This window comes from Taeniopygia guttata, chromosome 7 (assembly GCF_048771995.1).
Source record: "Taeniopygia guttata chromosome 7, bTaeGut7.mat, whole genome shotgun sequence".
NCBI classification, from domain to species: Eukaryota; Metazoa; Chordata; class Aves; order Passeriformes; family Estrildidae; genus Taeniopygia; species Taeniopygia guttata.
The window spans coordinates 31,641,557-31,655,077 of NC_133032.1; the positions used below are offsets into that span (position 1 = coordinate 31,641,557).

At 38.0% G+C, this 13,521-nt stretch overlaps 1 protein-coding gene across 3 annotated transcripts in view; it reads right to left on the reverse strand.

Annotated features, from left to right (window-relative positions):
- Positions 1-13,521, reverse strand: part of DPP10 (dipeptidyl peptidase like 10) — a 434,900-nt gene that overhangs the window by 120,519 nt on the left and 300,860 nt on the right. For all 3 annotated transcript variants that reach the window (XM_030278047.4, XM_030278048.4, XM_072931689.1), the window contains one exon: positions 6,902-6,996. In XM_030278047.4, coding sequence (XP_030133907.4) covers positions 6,902-6,996 — 95 coding nt within the window. The remainder of the gene's footprint in view (positions 1-6,901; positions 6,997-13,521) is intronic.

Consider the following 13,521-nt stretch of genomic DNA (forward strand, 5'->3'; position numbering starts at 1 on the left):
GTGTTTTCCTGTTAACAGAAATACTTATTATGATGGTGTTTAAATTTTAGGCTTGGTTTAGACTCTGCATCCTCAGCAAGGACCCCTCAGCTCTTTTTATTTCTCCTGTTTTCTTAAAATCCTGGTTCTGAGCTACTGATGTACTGTTGACTCTCTTCATCTTTCACATACTATAAAATGTTTGGTTTACTGGTTTTGTGGATTTTAATTACTATGACATTTAAATCAGTACCTTATTCATAATCTTTCAGAAACATGGTATAGAGCAGACAGAAATTATCTGTAATACAGTCTAGCCCAGAGTTGTAAAAATATTTTTGTAACATATATACTTTACACTGTTCTTTTTCCATAGTTTCAGTTTAACTATGTTCCAGAGATTCAGTTTAACTATGATATATTATTACACTTAAAATATTTTTAAGTGAAATAATACATCATACTTAAAACTGATTTAAAGAAATGTTCACTGTTATGGAGCTTACTTATTTGTCTGGTTTAGGTTTTTTCTTTTAGTTCTACCCCTCCTGATGTTTCAGTTTCTTGTGCTTCTATTTTCCCCAGAAACTTTCATCTTCCACACTCCTTTTATTCTCCTTCTCCAGCTTTTTTTAGTGCTCCCTTAACACACATTTAGGCTTTATATTTTTTTTTTAATTATTATTCATCCAGAATGAAATATTTTAAGACCTTCAGGAATGTTACTTTAGAGCTTGGTGGCAACCAGGAATTTATAAATCTCTCTATTGCACATCTATTGCATTTGTATCAGAAATTTAACAATGGTGTAGTGGAATCCCAGTGGATGGGAGTTCATCAGCATTCACAGGTATCCAGCTCCACTTATCAGCCAGGCATTGGCCAAAGGGCATAAAAGGAGTCAGGTAGGATGGAATTACAGGATCTGCGTCAGGTAGGATGGAATTACAGGATCTACAGGGGGAGAAGGCATTTGGCATGTCACAGTTCCTTTGGGAGGCACTGGCAGTCCAGGGAACAATGGGATTCTCCTTCACTGCCACTGCTGTGACTGAAAGAACAAGATGGACCCTGAGAAAGCAGCAGAGAGTGGAGCCCAGCAGAAGAGCAAGGCTTGTAGAACTGAAAAGCTGTAATTAGAAAAATGTGCTATAAATGGAATGATGAAAAATTTGGGTTTCCAAGGTTACGTTTCTTAATGCAGTGCTTCCTGTGTCACCTGAGAATTTAATCTAGACCCAAAAATTCTGCAATGCCAGGTGTTGGAACTGTTCACTCTCAATTTAAAAGACAAATGTGCCTTAAAACATGACCTCAGCTGATTTCTATGCTCCCAAATACAGGAACCAAATTCCCCAAACCCACCCAGAACTGTAGGACATAAAAATAGACATGAATCAACCATGAGCCTTGCACCACAGCCTCCCTGATAGACAACAACCTCTAACCAGTCAATCACAGAAGTTTTTCCCCCTCACATTTCCCAGGAAAATTGACATAGTTAATCTTTAACTATATCAAGGAGCAATCTTACCAGGAATAGCATTTAGATGAATCCCACACAGAGTTTCTGTAACCTGATAGTTTCACAGTTTTATGGTGAAACCTCCTTCACTTGGACAAAAACCAAGGGCCACCACCCAGCCCAGTGACTGCAAACCCTTCCATCTCTCATGCTTTCCCATCTTGAAGCACAGTGGTACACTGCAACAATAAAAACCCCTCTACTGAAATGGCTCTGCTGAGAGGGTTATTGGACACTCAGAAGAGCACGGGAGAGTAGAGAGAATGTTACAATAATTACCTAATTACAACATGTCTGGGTCATTAAAATGTCTAGTGTTGCAACAACTATTAATATTTATGTGGTTATATAATGTTATTTAATGTATTTACTATTATTCACCCTTTCATTAATCTCTTATGCAAGGTTCTTATAATACTAGCATGTAACCTACTCTTGCAATTAAATCTACATTAATCAACAAAGGAACTGTAATTGCATTATGATGCTGCACTGAGTTTCATGTCAAAAGAGGAAGGTGTTGTGGTGGTGGAGAGCACAAAATAAAACAAAAAAAGTATCCAAAGGAAGAGAAGAAGTAGAGCTGTTTATAAACAATGCTCTGTAAAACACCACAATAGAGTCCCTGCCAAAAGTCCTGCTGGGACTGAAGCTCTCATTCTCTGCTTTTGGCTGCAAGGTCTCCACTGGGCTTCCACAGCTGGGCTGCCACAGCCTGCCCATGGTCCCTGAGCCAAGACTGCTCCTGCTCTGACCCCTTCTGACACCAAGAGCAGGCAGCAAGGTCCTTCCCTCTCCACCTTTGTGTAAAAGATGAGCCACAGTAACGCAGCAACACAACAGGTTTGAAACTCAGCAATTGTTTGTTGTGCACCACGATGCAGTTTCCCTTTGAGCTTGAAAGGAGTTGTGGAAAGGCACAGAAATCAAGCGGCACAGCAAGTCAGGAATTACTGGGGGTCCGAAGCTGAACAGTTTTCACTGAAAACAATTCCACTTGTATTGCCTGGTATTGGAAATAATTCAATAGATTCAAAATATGTCCCATCATGCACACTCCAAAGCCTGGAGGAGTCCCAGCAGACTCATTTCTGACAGAGGACCCTGAGTGTTTGTTAGGGTGTGTGCATGGTATCTGAATACAGGCAGCACAAAAGCTGTGAAACTGAGGGCTAACAAAAGTCTTACCACTTTCATAATTATTGCAGCTTTTTTAAGAGAGAGAAATGAAGACAAAACTTCTGCAGGTTTATTTCAAAGAATTCAACACATCTGGAAAGTTCCATAACAGCACTCATAGTCCCTACACACATTTTCTATCCTCTCTGTGCTTGCTTTCCCATTTTGTTCTGTGTTTAAGGGTAGTAGAACAGACTTGAGAGGCTGAGCTAGAAAGAGGAACCAGATGGACAACTTTCCCTGAGCTAAACTATTCATGTCATACTCCATGCTCTCCCCTTCCAGCTTGTGGCTGGGCTGTGCTTGAACTGATAACCTGCTTTTACTGACCTTAAGGAACAGCTGATGGCAAAAGCATTCAATAAAATGCTTGCTAAATACTGAAACTTCTTAGCTAAATGTGGCAGAACGCCACTGATTTTGGAAGTGTAAAGTGCAATAAAGGATTGACAAATGCTGAAGAGCTGGTGGGTTGTCACTGAGGATCTCGGTGACAGGCAGCCCAGCCAGATGAGAGAGAACATATTGTAATCATGTATCGAGGCAGCATCTCAAACACCAGGATGCCGCACAGTGATTAATGTCTAGGGCTTTTTCTGGCTCCTCTTAACAGGAGACTGGTCCAGCCTCCAGCTGTGAACATTTCTATGCTGCTGGCTAAGGATATTAACTGTTTATTAGACAGCTGAAACAGGAGGGGCTACATGGATACAGTCAGAGGAAAATGTGTATTAGAAAACATCCTTAAATAACAGCACCCAGAGATGTTAACAAATATTCTTTGTGCTTTGCAACCTACCCTTTTCACTTATGGCACTGTATTTGTTACCCATATTACTTTGCTGATAGTTTAATATATAAAGGCCAGACTGTTTTACTAATTGAGTACAAAAAAGGATTCCGTTCCAGAAGGACAAATGAAGCGCAAGAATTTCTTCTACTTCTAAATAAAGCCTGATTATACTGTAAAAAAAAAAGTACTTTAATTCCAGAACTTGAGATAGATACTTCCCCTGTGTAAGAGAAGTGGGCATCCTGGAATGACCAAGCACTAGCCTGTCTTCTTTCAAGGTGCATGACTATTATTAATGGTACTTTTACAGGCTGGGGGTTTTATTATCTTTGTATATGTTAACATAGGGTTTTTTTTAAAAACTGCAGCCTGCTTTTTTGATGATACACCTACTTAGTGAGCACAGCAGATTATCATTAGGGATATCTGGCTTCTACACAATAAGTAACACAAAGAAGGATAAAAGATGTATACTTTGCAGGAGAGTGGCAGTCTCTAGGATGCAAAAGAAGAGCCAGTGATCTGTGCCCAGTGGAAGATTGCTTCAGGGGCTGAGTAATGAGGGAAAAAAGAAAATCTCCTCTGAGCTGCTGATTCAAACACAGTCCAATCAGGGGTAACAAAGAGTCATTACTTGCCCCTTTCCTCTGCACAAGGAGTTTATCACAGCAGTTCAATTTTCCATGGACAATTATCAACATTACTAAGAAAACCCTGCTGTTTCTCTGGCTGCTTGAGCAAAGGCAAACAGGAAAGCAAATGCAGACTGAAATCAGACTAATAACTCCCATCAAAAGGTGATTCTTCCATGACTAAAACCCTTTGTAGGGAGGAATGAAGGAACTTGCATTGCCACTGCCTGTGTTGAATCTCTGCTGTATTTTTTATTAATCCAAGACATCTCTGCAGAGTCATTAAACCACCACCATCCTAATTATGCACTGATGATTAAGCAGATGTGACACTGAGCGAGGAAAGTGTTTGATTAATGATCCAGGTGTCTAACTTTAGAAGATTACATTTAGCAGTGCAAATTTGGGGACAGTCAAGCTCAGAAGATCAGGACAGCTTTTGATTTCGGCCTGACTCAGTAATGTTATCCTGTTAGGATTGTTGGCCACCAAGCCAGACAGCACAGAACATTTCCCACTGTTCTCTTCCAAACATACACCAACAAATTTGCTGGGCCTTCTGCTCTGTTTTCAGCTTTTTATTATACTTCCTCCATATGAATACTAATTACTGGAATTGACTATTTTTAAGTATAACACTCTCAGCTTTTGGCTGTGTAAAGAGAGGAGCTCAACAGGAAAAAAAATACACTTAGGTTTTTGTATTTTTTCACACATAATTACTAAATATTGAATATTTTGTATTTTGGATCAGTTTCACACATTTCTAATTAATAGTAGGTATTAGTAGTGTCTAGAGCTCACTAGGTTTGTGTGAATTGAGGAAAAATCAGTTCCAAAAAAAGCCCAGAGAAGAACAACTTTGCAAAAAGAGGCAACACCCACAGTGTGCAGCAGCCTGTCCTTCCCAACCCATCATCAGCTGGCAAGGCTGGGGTGGCATAATGGCCTGAATATCCTGGCGTGCTGGCACCACACTCCAGAGCACAGGCCAGGCCCTTCCAGCCACAAGTGCAAGAATTCCTCTGTGAGGAGACTCAAGTCTTGGCACTAAAGTCACGTCCTGCAGCCGGGGATGCCCCAGCAGCTGCTCGTGCTGAAGGCACCACACAGGCCGGGCTGGCCAGGAAGGGCTCACACACGTCAATAAATGGCTAACAGGCAAAGTGCTTCCTAATGCTTGAGGGTTTGTATTTACAGAAATTCACCCTTCCACTGATGCCTCAGGTTTTAGTTTTTATATTTTTCAGATTCTGTGCTGCTTTAGTGTGTAATTACGAGCTTCATGTTAGGGGATGGTGAGCTCTCTTCACAGAGCAGGGAGACAAAACAATTCCTTCTCCAGCTGGGGATCAAGGACAAATGACCCAAATCTCAGGCCCAAGAACATAAACAATGTGGACTGAAGAGAGAAAAACAGAAGGATGGGACAATTAACCCCAATATTAAAATGGAGCAGAACTTATAAAATGAGAGACCCTGTGACGGGTTGTCCATTTTGTGACCATTTTGGTTCATCTTGGGTGTAGGCCTGGCTGGGCTCTTGTGTTGCCCAAGGTCTTGTGCTGCCTATTGAGGCCTTTAATAAATCCCTACTATATTCTTTAATTCCACCTAGTCTCTGTTCTAGGTCAGCCTTCACAAGGCATCACCACCCACTTATAATTGTGTCTGACAGCCTTTTTTGGGCTAAGAAGTACCCTGAGGCACATCCCAGCGTATGGAAGGATGCAGCTCACAGAAGGGGAGTCACACACCCACACAACTCCTCATTAAAATCTAATCCTCTCCTCCATCCTCCTCCATCTTCACACTGACCTAGGAAATCAGCATCAAATTCTTTCTCCTGAAGTTCTACTCTTTCTTGTTTGAGGAGTTAGAAGTAAAGGTCACCTGAGGCTTTATGCTTTGAAAAGAGGAATCTCTATCAGCAAAGGCCAGGAACAGACCAGGAATAATATCAGCCTTTGCCAAAGAGCGCTGATGAAAATGAATCATCCTTGTGAGTCTGCAGGTGTAAAAGATTTTATTAAATTAAAGTACAGGGATTAACAATAACAGCCAGTGGTCTGCACAGAGTATTTATGAGGAAAGATTGACAAGCTACACAATTATGCTGCAAAACCCTGATAAACAAGAATTACAGGGTGGAATGTAAGTGGTATCCCTGACAATAACAGTGCCAAGCAAAGCAAAAGAAAATGCAGAGTAAAGTATTAAAGTACTTCTTAGCAATTACTGCAAGTCAGAAACCATTCTTGACCCTTTACTGGTCAAGAGGAATAATCCCCAATCATCTAGTCTGCCATTGAAGCACAGAGAAACCACTAAACCAGAGATTAACATGACATTTTTTGTTTGCATATTTATGTCCCCTAAGGAAAATATTCCTATGAATCTTGAAAAATTTCCCCTTTTCCTCATAGTGAGAAACTCTCAACATTTAAGTAGCATTCCCACCTTTTATGAAATATTTTTTCCTGATGGACATCAGAGAGATTCCACAGCACATATGCCAAGCACAATCCATCCTTCAGATAGTCTGAACAAAGTACAACCAACAGCAAATTCTCCAATATCTTGGTTATTTACATGTAAAACAACAAATAACTTTATTCAGAAATCATTCACTGACAAAATGGATTATATTTTTCATTTATATGTAGTATAGTCTAGGTTATGAACATGTCTCCTCTAACTTTTAAGTATTGTACCCTCTCCCTCCTGTAGCAAGAAAAAATGTTAGCAGACTTTCAGTGAGAGAGAAGCAGATACTATATATACATTACTTACAAAAGTTGTATTTTCCAGTAATAATGTAGTTGTATTTGTTTCTACATTCAGTTCAACAACATGTCCATTTCTGGTTTTATACACCACTGCTGTATCTGCAATGACAAAGAAAGAAGCAGTTAGCAAACACACTGAGAATTTAATGCATCTGTAGAGAGAACCAGCATGTTAAATTAATTAAGAGTATACTTATTACTACACACAAACAAGACAGAAGTTTTGTTGATTTGCCTCGTGAGCTTCAAAATTACCAGTTTATGCCCTATAGCATGCTCCCCTCATTCAATACATCTATGTTTTGGCCCTACAGCAAAGTAAAATTTTGCAAAAAACCAAAGTATTTTGTTGAACATTATATTCACATCTCCTTAGAAGTGATTCCAACAAAACTTCTGTACTGGTCTGTATTTCTGGTGACTGGATGGACAAAGTTATGATTATTTTAAGACAGTCCATATACTGTGTGATTCAAGCTGGGCCACAGAATACTGAATTTTCATTGAACTGAATTTTCTTAGCAAAGGAGGGTTAAAAGTAGGTAGGTCCATTTGCAAAACATTTAAAACACTGTGGGATGAACTGCTGCAACTTTTTCTTTTTTCCACTCACTCGATTTATCATTTCTTCTGAGAAAAAGAGTTTGACACACCACAAGAAAAAAAAAAGAAATCCGAAATTAATTGGGATTTCTATGGAAAATACTTTGTATTCGCTTGTATCAAATTTAAAAATTCTGCAAAATAAAAAACAAATCACAATTACTACATCAGCCTTGAGTTAAAAAAAAGTTCTAAATTTTCCACTATTTGCTACAAGATTGACTAGAGTGCTGATTCTCTCAGATTATTTAAAACCCATGTAAGAGATTTAAACTTAATTAAATGAAACAATTTTATTATAACAATGTAAAAAGCATAAGAAAAGTTCTAAATTAAGCCTAAATGAAACACAAAAGAATGTCCCTGATCCTCAGTAATGTCTGAGAAATTCATTACAAATCCCTGAACTTTATGAAGCGGGAAGTAAACATGACTGGAGAAAAAGGTTATGCTATCATAAAAAAATTGCTTTGCTTATTCAGAAAAATGTAGTTCTATTTTAATTGACTCCACAGGAACTCCAGATATCCAGCACTAGTGAATGTGCTCTACTATGTTCTGTAAAATTAATGAAGCCTCATTGGAAGAGCTTACTAAGCTATTTTAGGACCGTGGCTGGGAAGGGGGGTGGGATTGATGGAGTTTAGGACAGTATTATTAGAGATGCTGTTTAGGAAAGCAAATCGCATTGTGAACTGTGGCATTAAGAGCAGCTCCTTTTAAAGAGAAAATATTTCAAATATTTAATTTAACAGCACTTCATGGACAGATATTTGGTTTCAGGTTACCAAATATAGAACAGGGTTGTTTCTTTAGGCTATTTTGCATGTATTCTTTTAGGAACCCCAGCACTGGAAATCCCCAATGACACTGGATCACTATGCTGAGTATCACAGATAAAAATGAAGTTGTCTAGCTAAAGAGCTGTCCCTAGTTATGATTAAAGCATATGGTGAGAAATGGCAAAAATAACCCAGACACTGAACAGAAGTGCTCAAACCATGCATTTTGACCCCACAGGTTACACTAATGTGCTGAGATACAAATGAGTACAGAATGTTACTCCTTCTTATTTATCTAGTCTCCTACATGTCATCTGCCAACAGGATTCATGGCACTGTGCTTCATTAACTAATGCTACCAAAACAAATTCACGCAAGGAAAGAATTTTCCCTTAAAATTCCTAAGAGGATCACAAATAAAATACACAGTCCTAAGGTTCTTCTTGCAAGTCCTTCACAAGGTGTGAAACAACATTTGGAATGGCAAATACAGTGAGAGACATAAATTAAGGCCTTTGTTCTAAAGTTAGAAGAAAATTTACTCAATCAATCAGAATAGAAAACTGAGTCAGACCTCTTGAAAAGCCAGGCTTTACTGGGCAGCAATTATACCTCTCTTTGAACTTGGATTCAGAAGTTACCTCCTGAATGACATAAATCAAATGAATGCTTGGAAAATGTATGGTGGTTTGCAGGTAAAAGATTATTACCAAAATCGCATGTAAACACAGAGCATAACAGTCTTCAAAAGTAATCACAGTAATTAATATGGAAATCCCATTCCAGTCAATATTTTTCAGGCTGGATAATGTGATAGTTGATGGTCACACCACAGGACGATGATTTTTTTTCACTGATAGCTCAAATGGTAACTAAGAGCCATAAACATACTTTTTTTTTTTTTTAAATTTTGTTACCTAGAGTCAGAAATTCTACAAAAGAAAACACTACCTAGTCCTTAGCTTTATCCATTTGCACAGCTGATGGATTTATTTTGTTTATTATCTTATGTGGTGCCTTCGCCACAAGAAGGTTCAGGGACCTCTGACATTTCACAAAGACATTCAGACAAGTAGAGCCCTTAATTCAAAGAAATTCTCATTTAATTTGAAGCAAACAGGAGTAGCATGTGAAAAGCTCTCAGCTGGGCACAGATTGCAGCCCTGAGGAGCCATTATTATTGATCTGAGGACATCACCAGAGCAAAAAACATCCTGTCTTCAGCAAAGGAGAATGTGAGGAAGCCTCTGTAAAGAGGATAGTTATCGAGTCACCAGCCCTGGATGATGGACACAAAAACAATCTTGAAAACAACTGATTGAAAATTTCCTAATTATAATGGTTCTCAAATTTCTGAAAAGTTTGGAAACTCCAGAGCATTGAATAGCTGATTAATTTGTTCTGTTTCATTAAAACATGAAGACAGGCAGCCAAGGGTCTGTGTGTAAGTTATCCTGACATCAGTACCAAAGAAAATAATGGCACTATAAATCCAGGATTCTTCCCACAAAAATAATGGCTGGCAATATAATTAACACCTAACAGCACTTCACAGAACATAGATCTTGCTAAAAAAATATGAGAGTGTTATATTTGATAGAGGCAACTCTGCTGAAACTGTGTATTGGGTTTTCATCCAAGGTATTGAATTTATTTTATGACATCCAAAGCTTACATTAAACATAATTAATGGGAAACACATTAGGAGGATTAATAACAGTATCACTAAAAAAAAATAAAGAGGTAGACAGGGTTATTACACACAACTATCTTTGGGAAGAATTCATTCAATCTTGATTTTGACCTTAATTCTAAGGCTGACTGAGAAGGAGGCTGCCCAGTGGACACACCCCCCTGCAGGACAACTTGATGCTCAACAGGTTCTCTACCACTTATTTGGCTTTCACAAAGAATGCAAAATTAAATAAAAATATTACATGAAAACAAACTCAAACAAAATCCTGGGATTGTCACAGCAGAATAAATTCACCTTAGTCAGCAACATCCTCTTACAGAATTGTACTAGCTGCAGAACCAATTTATTTTATCATTGTGAGGCTAAATGTCCAAATTCCTATGCTATTGTATGTTTTTAAAAGTAAATATCTTCATCATCTGCCCTATCTCTAGGCAAAGAACATGGAACATACATTCTGCTGAAATGATTAATCCATACATTTGAAATCACCGTTGGGATGTATATATAAATATAGCCCTCAGTGACAGCACGATTACATAAATACAGCACCATGATAATCTCAAGTATTTTTTAAAATAAAAATAATATTTCTTATAAATAGCTTCACTAAGACTATTGTTACTGGTTTAGCTTCAACATTGCTAAGGGTTTTGTGTAAAATCAGGGCATGAGCTGGCAGGAAATGCAGCTCTATACTGTGCCTGCGGTAATATAAATTGTTCCAGGGAATATCAAAGTACAGGCAAACTATCATAAAATGAAAAGAAATCAATGCAAAACTTTTCCTACTTGACAAGCAGCTTGACCCCCATCAGTTTTGCAATAATTTCTTTATCTCCACTTATTGAATTTACCTCCATTTATTGAATTGACAACACGCTACCACATCCTAAAGGCTACAGAATTCCTCTGTAGCACTCACAGTTACATAAGGTATGTTCCCATGAACCAGAAGAAAAAAAAAAAAAAAAAAATCCATGCCTTTGTAAATTCTAATGAAAAATCCTGTATTGTTTAGGGGGAAAATGGAGTAACTTCTAGCCTTAAATACATCCCCATCACTGCAAATCAATCCCTGAATTGTTCTAGGGTCTATATGGCCTTTAATGATTTATCTTTGTGACAGCAGGATACCGAATGGTGATGGCTTATTTGAAGAGTATAAACTCTAGTTTCACATGTCCCTGAAATAAAGCAACTCAGCTTGTTATTTAAATGAGACAGAGTTGAGAGAACACACTACCACATAATTTCAAACCTCTCGAATTTTACTCCATTGTTCTATTCACTTTCACATCAATATTGATCCAACTTTTATTAGTTGGAAGTCTTCCTCTTTTATTGGTGGTATTTTCATCTTTAGACCTGTTTGTGACACAAAAAGCTCCAGGCTGCTAATCACATTTATTCTTTTTCTGCCATGGGGTAACTCCAAGAGTCTCCCTGGGTGCTTTAACATGTTGACACAGGCACTCTCTGCATAATCCAGCAGCAAGTCAAAAGGAGAGAGCTGTGTCCTCCATGTGAATGGGCAAAGGGAGTGTGAAATTGTCATTTCTGCAGGTCTCTAAATCTGGGATATTCTACAAGAGATTGCAGACCAATAGAGATAGAAACATGATCAGTCAACCAAGTACTAAAAGTCATCTGTGTTGTACTGGGAAAGATCCAGCAGCCTCAGGAACAAGTGGGGCTTCACTGATAAAGTATGAAAGCAGGAATCCTGTCCTGGATTAATAAGAATTTTTGAAACTATAGAGACCCATCACAGGCTCACTAAAGCCACAGGACTTAGAAGATTACTGAATCTGAGCCTCCACTATTCTGTGCATATTTCATTTTAGCCAGGCAAGAACTTGCATTTCTACCTAGTCTATTCCATTTTCAGAGGTTTTAAGGGATGATATTTGACCTATGAATACACACTGAGTTATTCTTTATCCTCAAACAGACATCATGGCAACCCATGCTAATTATAAAACTAAAACCTGCCTAGCCTGTAAATCTACATTGCCATCATGTTCGCTGAGATTAATATGAATAATCTCTGCAGTTGCTAGCACTGACAAGGAGCAACAGAACTAACAGCATTTCTCTGCAAATAAAAAAACCCGATTCTTATTAAAATCACAGTACACTTATTGTACATTTTGTTTGAAAAACAAAAGTTTGGTAAAATATTTGCTAGATTTTTATTACTTGTTGATAGTAAGGCTTGGTTCATGTGGATCAATCAATATGAATGGTTACAGGCCAAAACCAGCTTGCTACAACCTGGCTTAAGAGTGGTTTAGAATTTACTAATACTGATATTAAATAATTTGCCAAAAAAAACCCCTGATTTATAAAGAAGGTACACAAACTGCTAATTGCTGGTTATTTGCACAGAGAACTGCAAATCTTAGCCTAAGCTAATTGTCTAAAGGAGATCAACACTGAGGCAGTTTTGTGCATAGAAACCATTGGGTATTAAAGCAATTTATCAAACAGTCTTGAGAGAGCAAGTAGATTCTAAAAAGTGACTGAAAGAGAAGGAAATAATTCAGGCAATGCTGAAAATCTGTTCCATATTATCTAGAATAAGGAGGCCTCAGGGTAGTCTTCTGAAATTGCTGACACTGTTAACCTGAAGATTGCTAATGTTAGTTTTCCCACTGAAAATATTTACTAAGTTTTGGTTTGCTTAGCTAAAATTCTGCTTTTCAGCACAAACAGCAGCATTAGCAAGTCAGAGTCCTCCTCTTATATTTTATGTTTTTTCAAATGCAAACATGTAAGAAGGTTGGTACCTTGCAGCCAACACATATGTCAATCAGCCTTTGATGCACACAGTATTATTAGAACTGCAGATGGCATTTCATCAAATTGATTATAGAAAATGTCATGCTAATTAAAATAGAGAATGCTTCCTGATTTAATAAACGGGGGTGCTAGACAATTCTTTGTCTAATGAAGTGTTTACTAATTAAATAGTCATTTACAAAGATATTTGAGATACAGACAAAATTGCAATATGTTAGTAAAGTCACGTGTCAGCTGAGCAAGATTTCCACTGCTCTTCTAAAAGGTCAGGCTGTTAATAATGCTCTCAAGAAAAAATTATTCTGGACTAGTTTTAAAATGCAATGTACACTTGGAATGTACTCCTCCAGAAAATCCTTTAGTATATAGAAAATCTCCTATTCAAAATGGCTTGCAAAGTTGTACACACAGGCAATTCCTGCTCTTTCTGATCCCTACTTCCTTTTCCCATCCATGCCCAATGCAAACAAACCAAAAACCAGACAGAGATCTTACAGTGCAGCAGCTTCAGGAATGGAGGTGGCACAGTGAGAGTAAGCACCCTGCCAGGCACAAACAAATTAGCTCTGCTCTTCCTCCCTTCTTCAACTTCAGAATAAAGTGGCAAGGCATGGACTGACCTAGAAAATTCAAATTTCCATCCATACTCAATGTATTTTCCTCTTTTCCTAATCTGGTCATTGGTTTGCAAAGCAATTCATGTCAATTTTCAGTGGTCGCAGTTATTTTAGCATATTG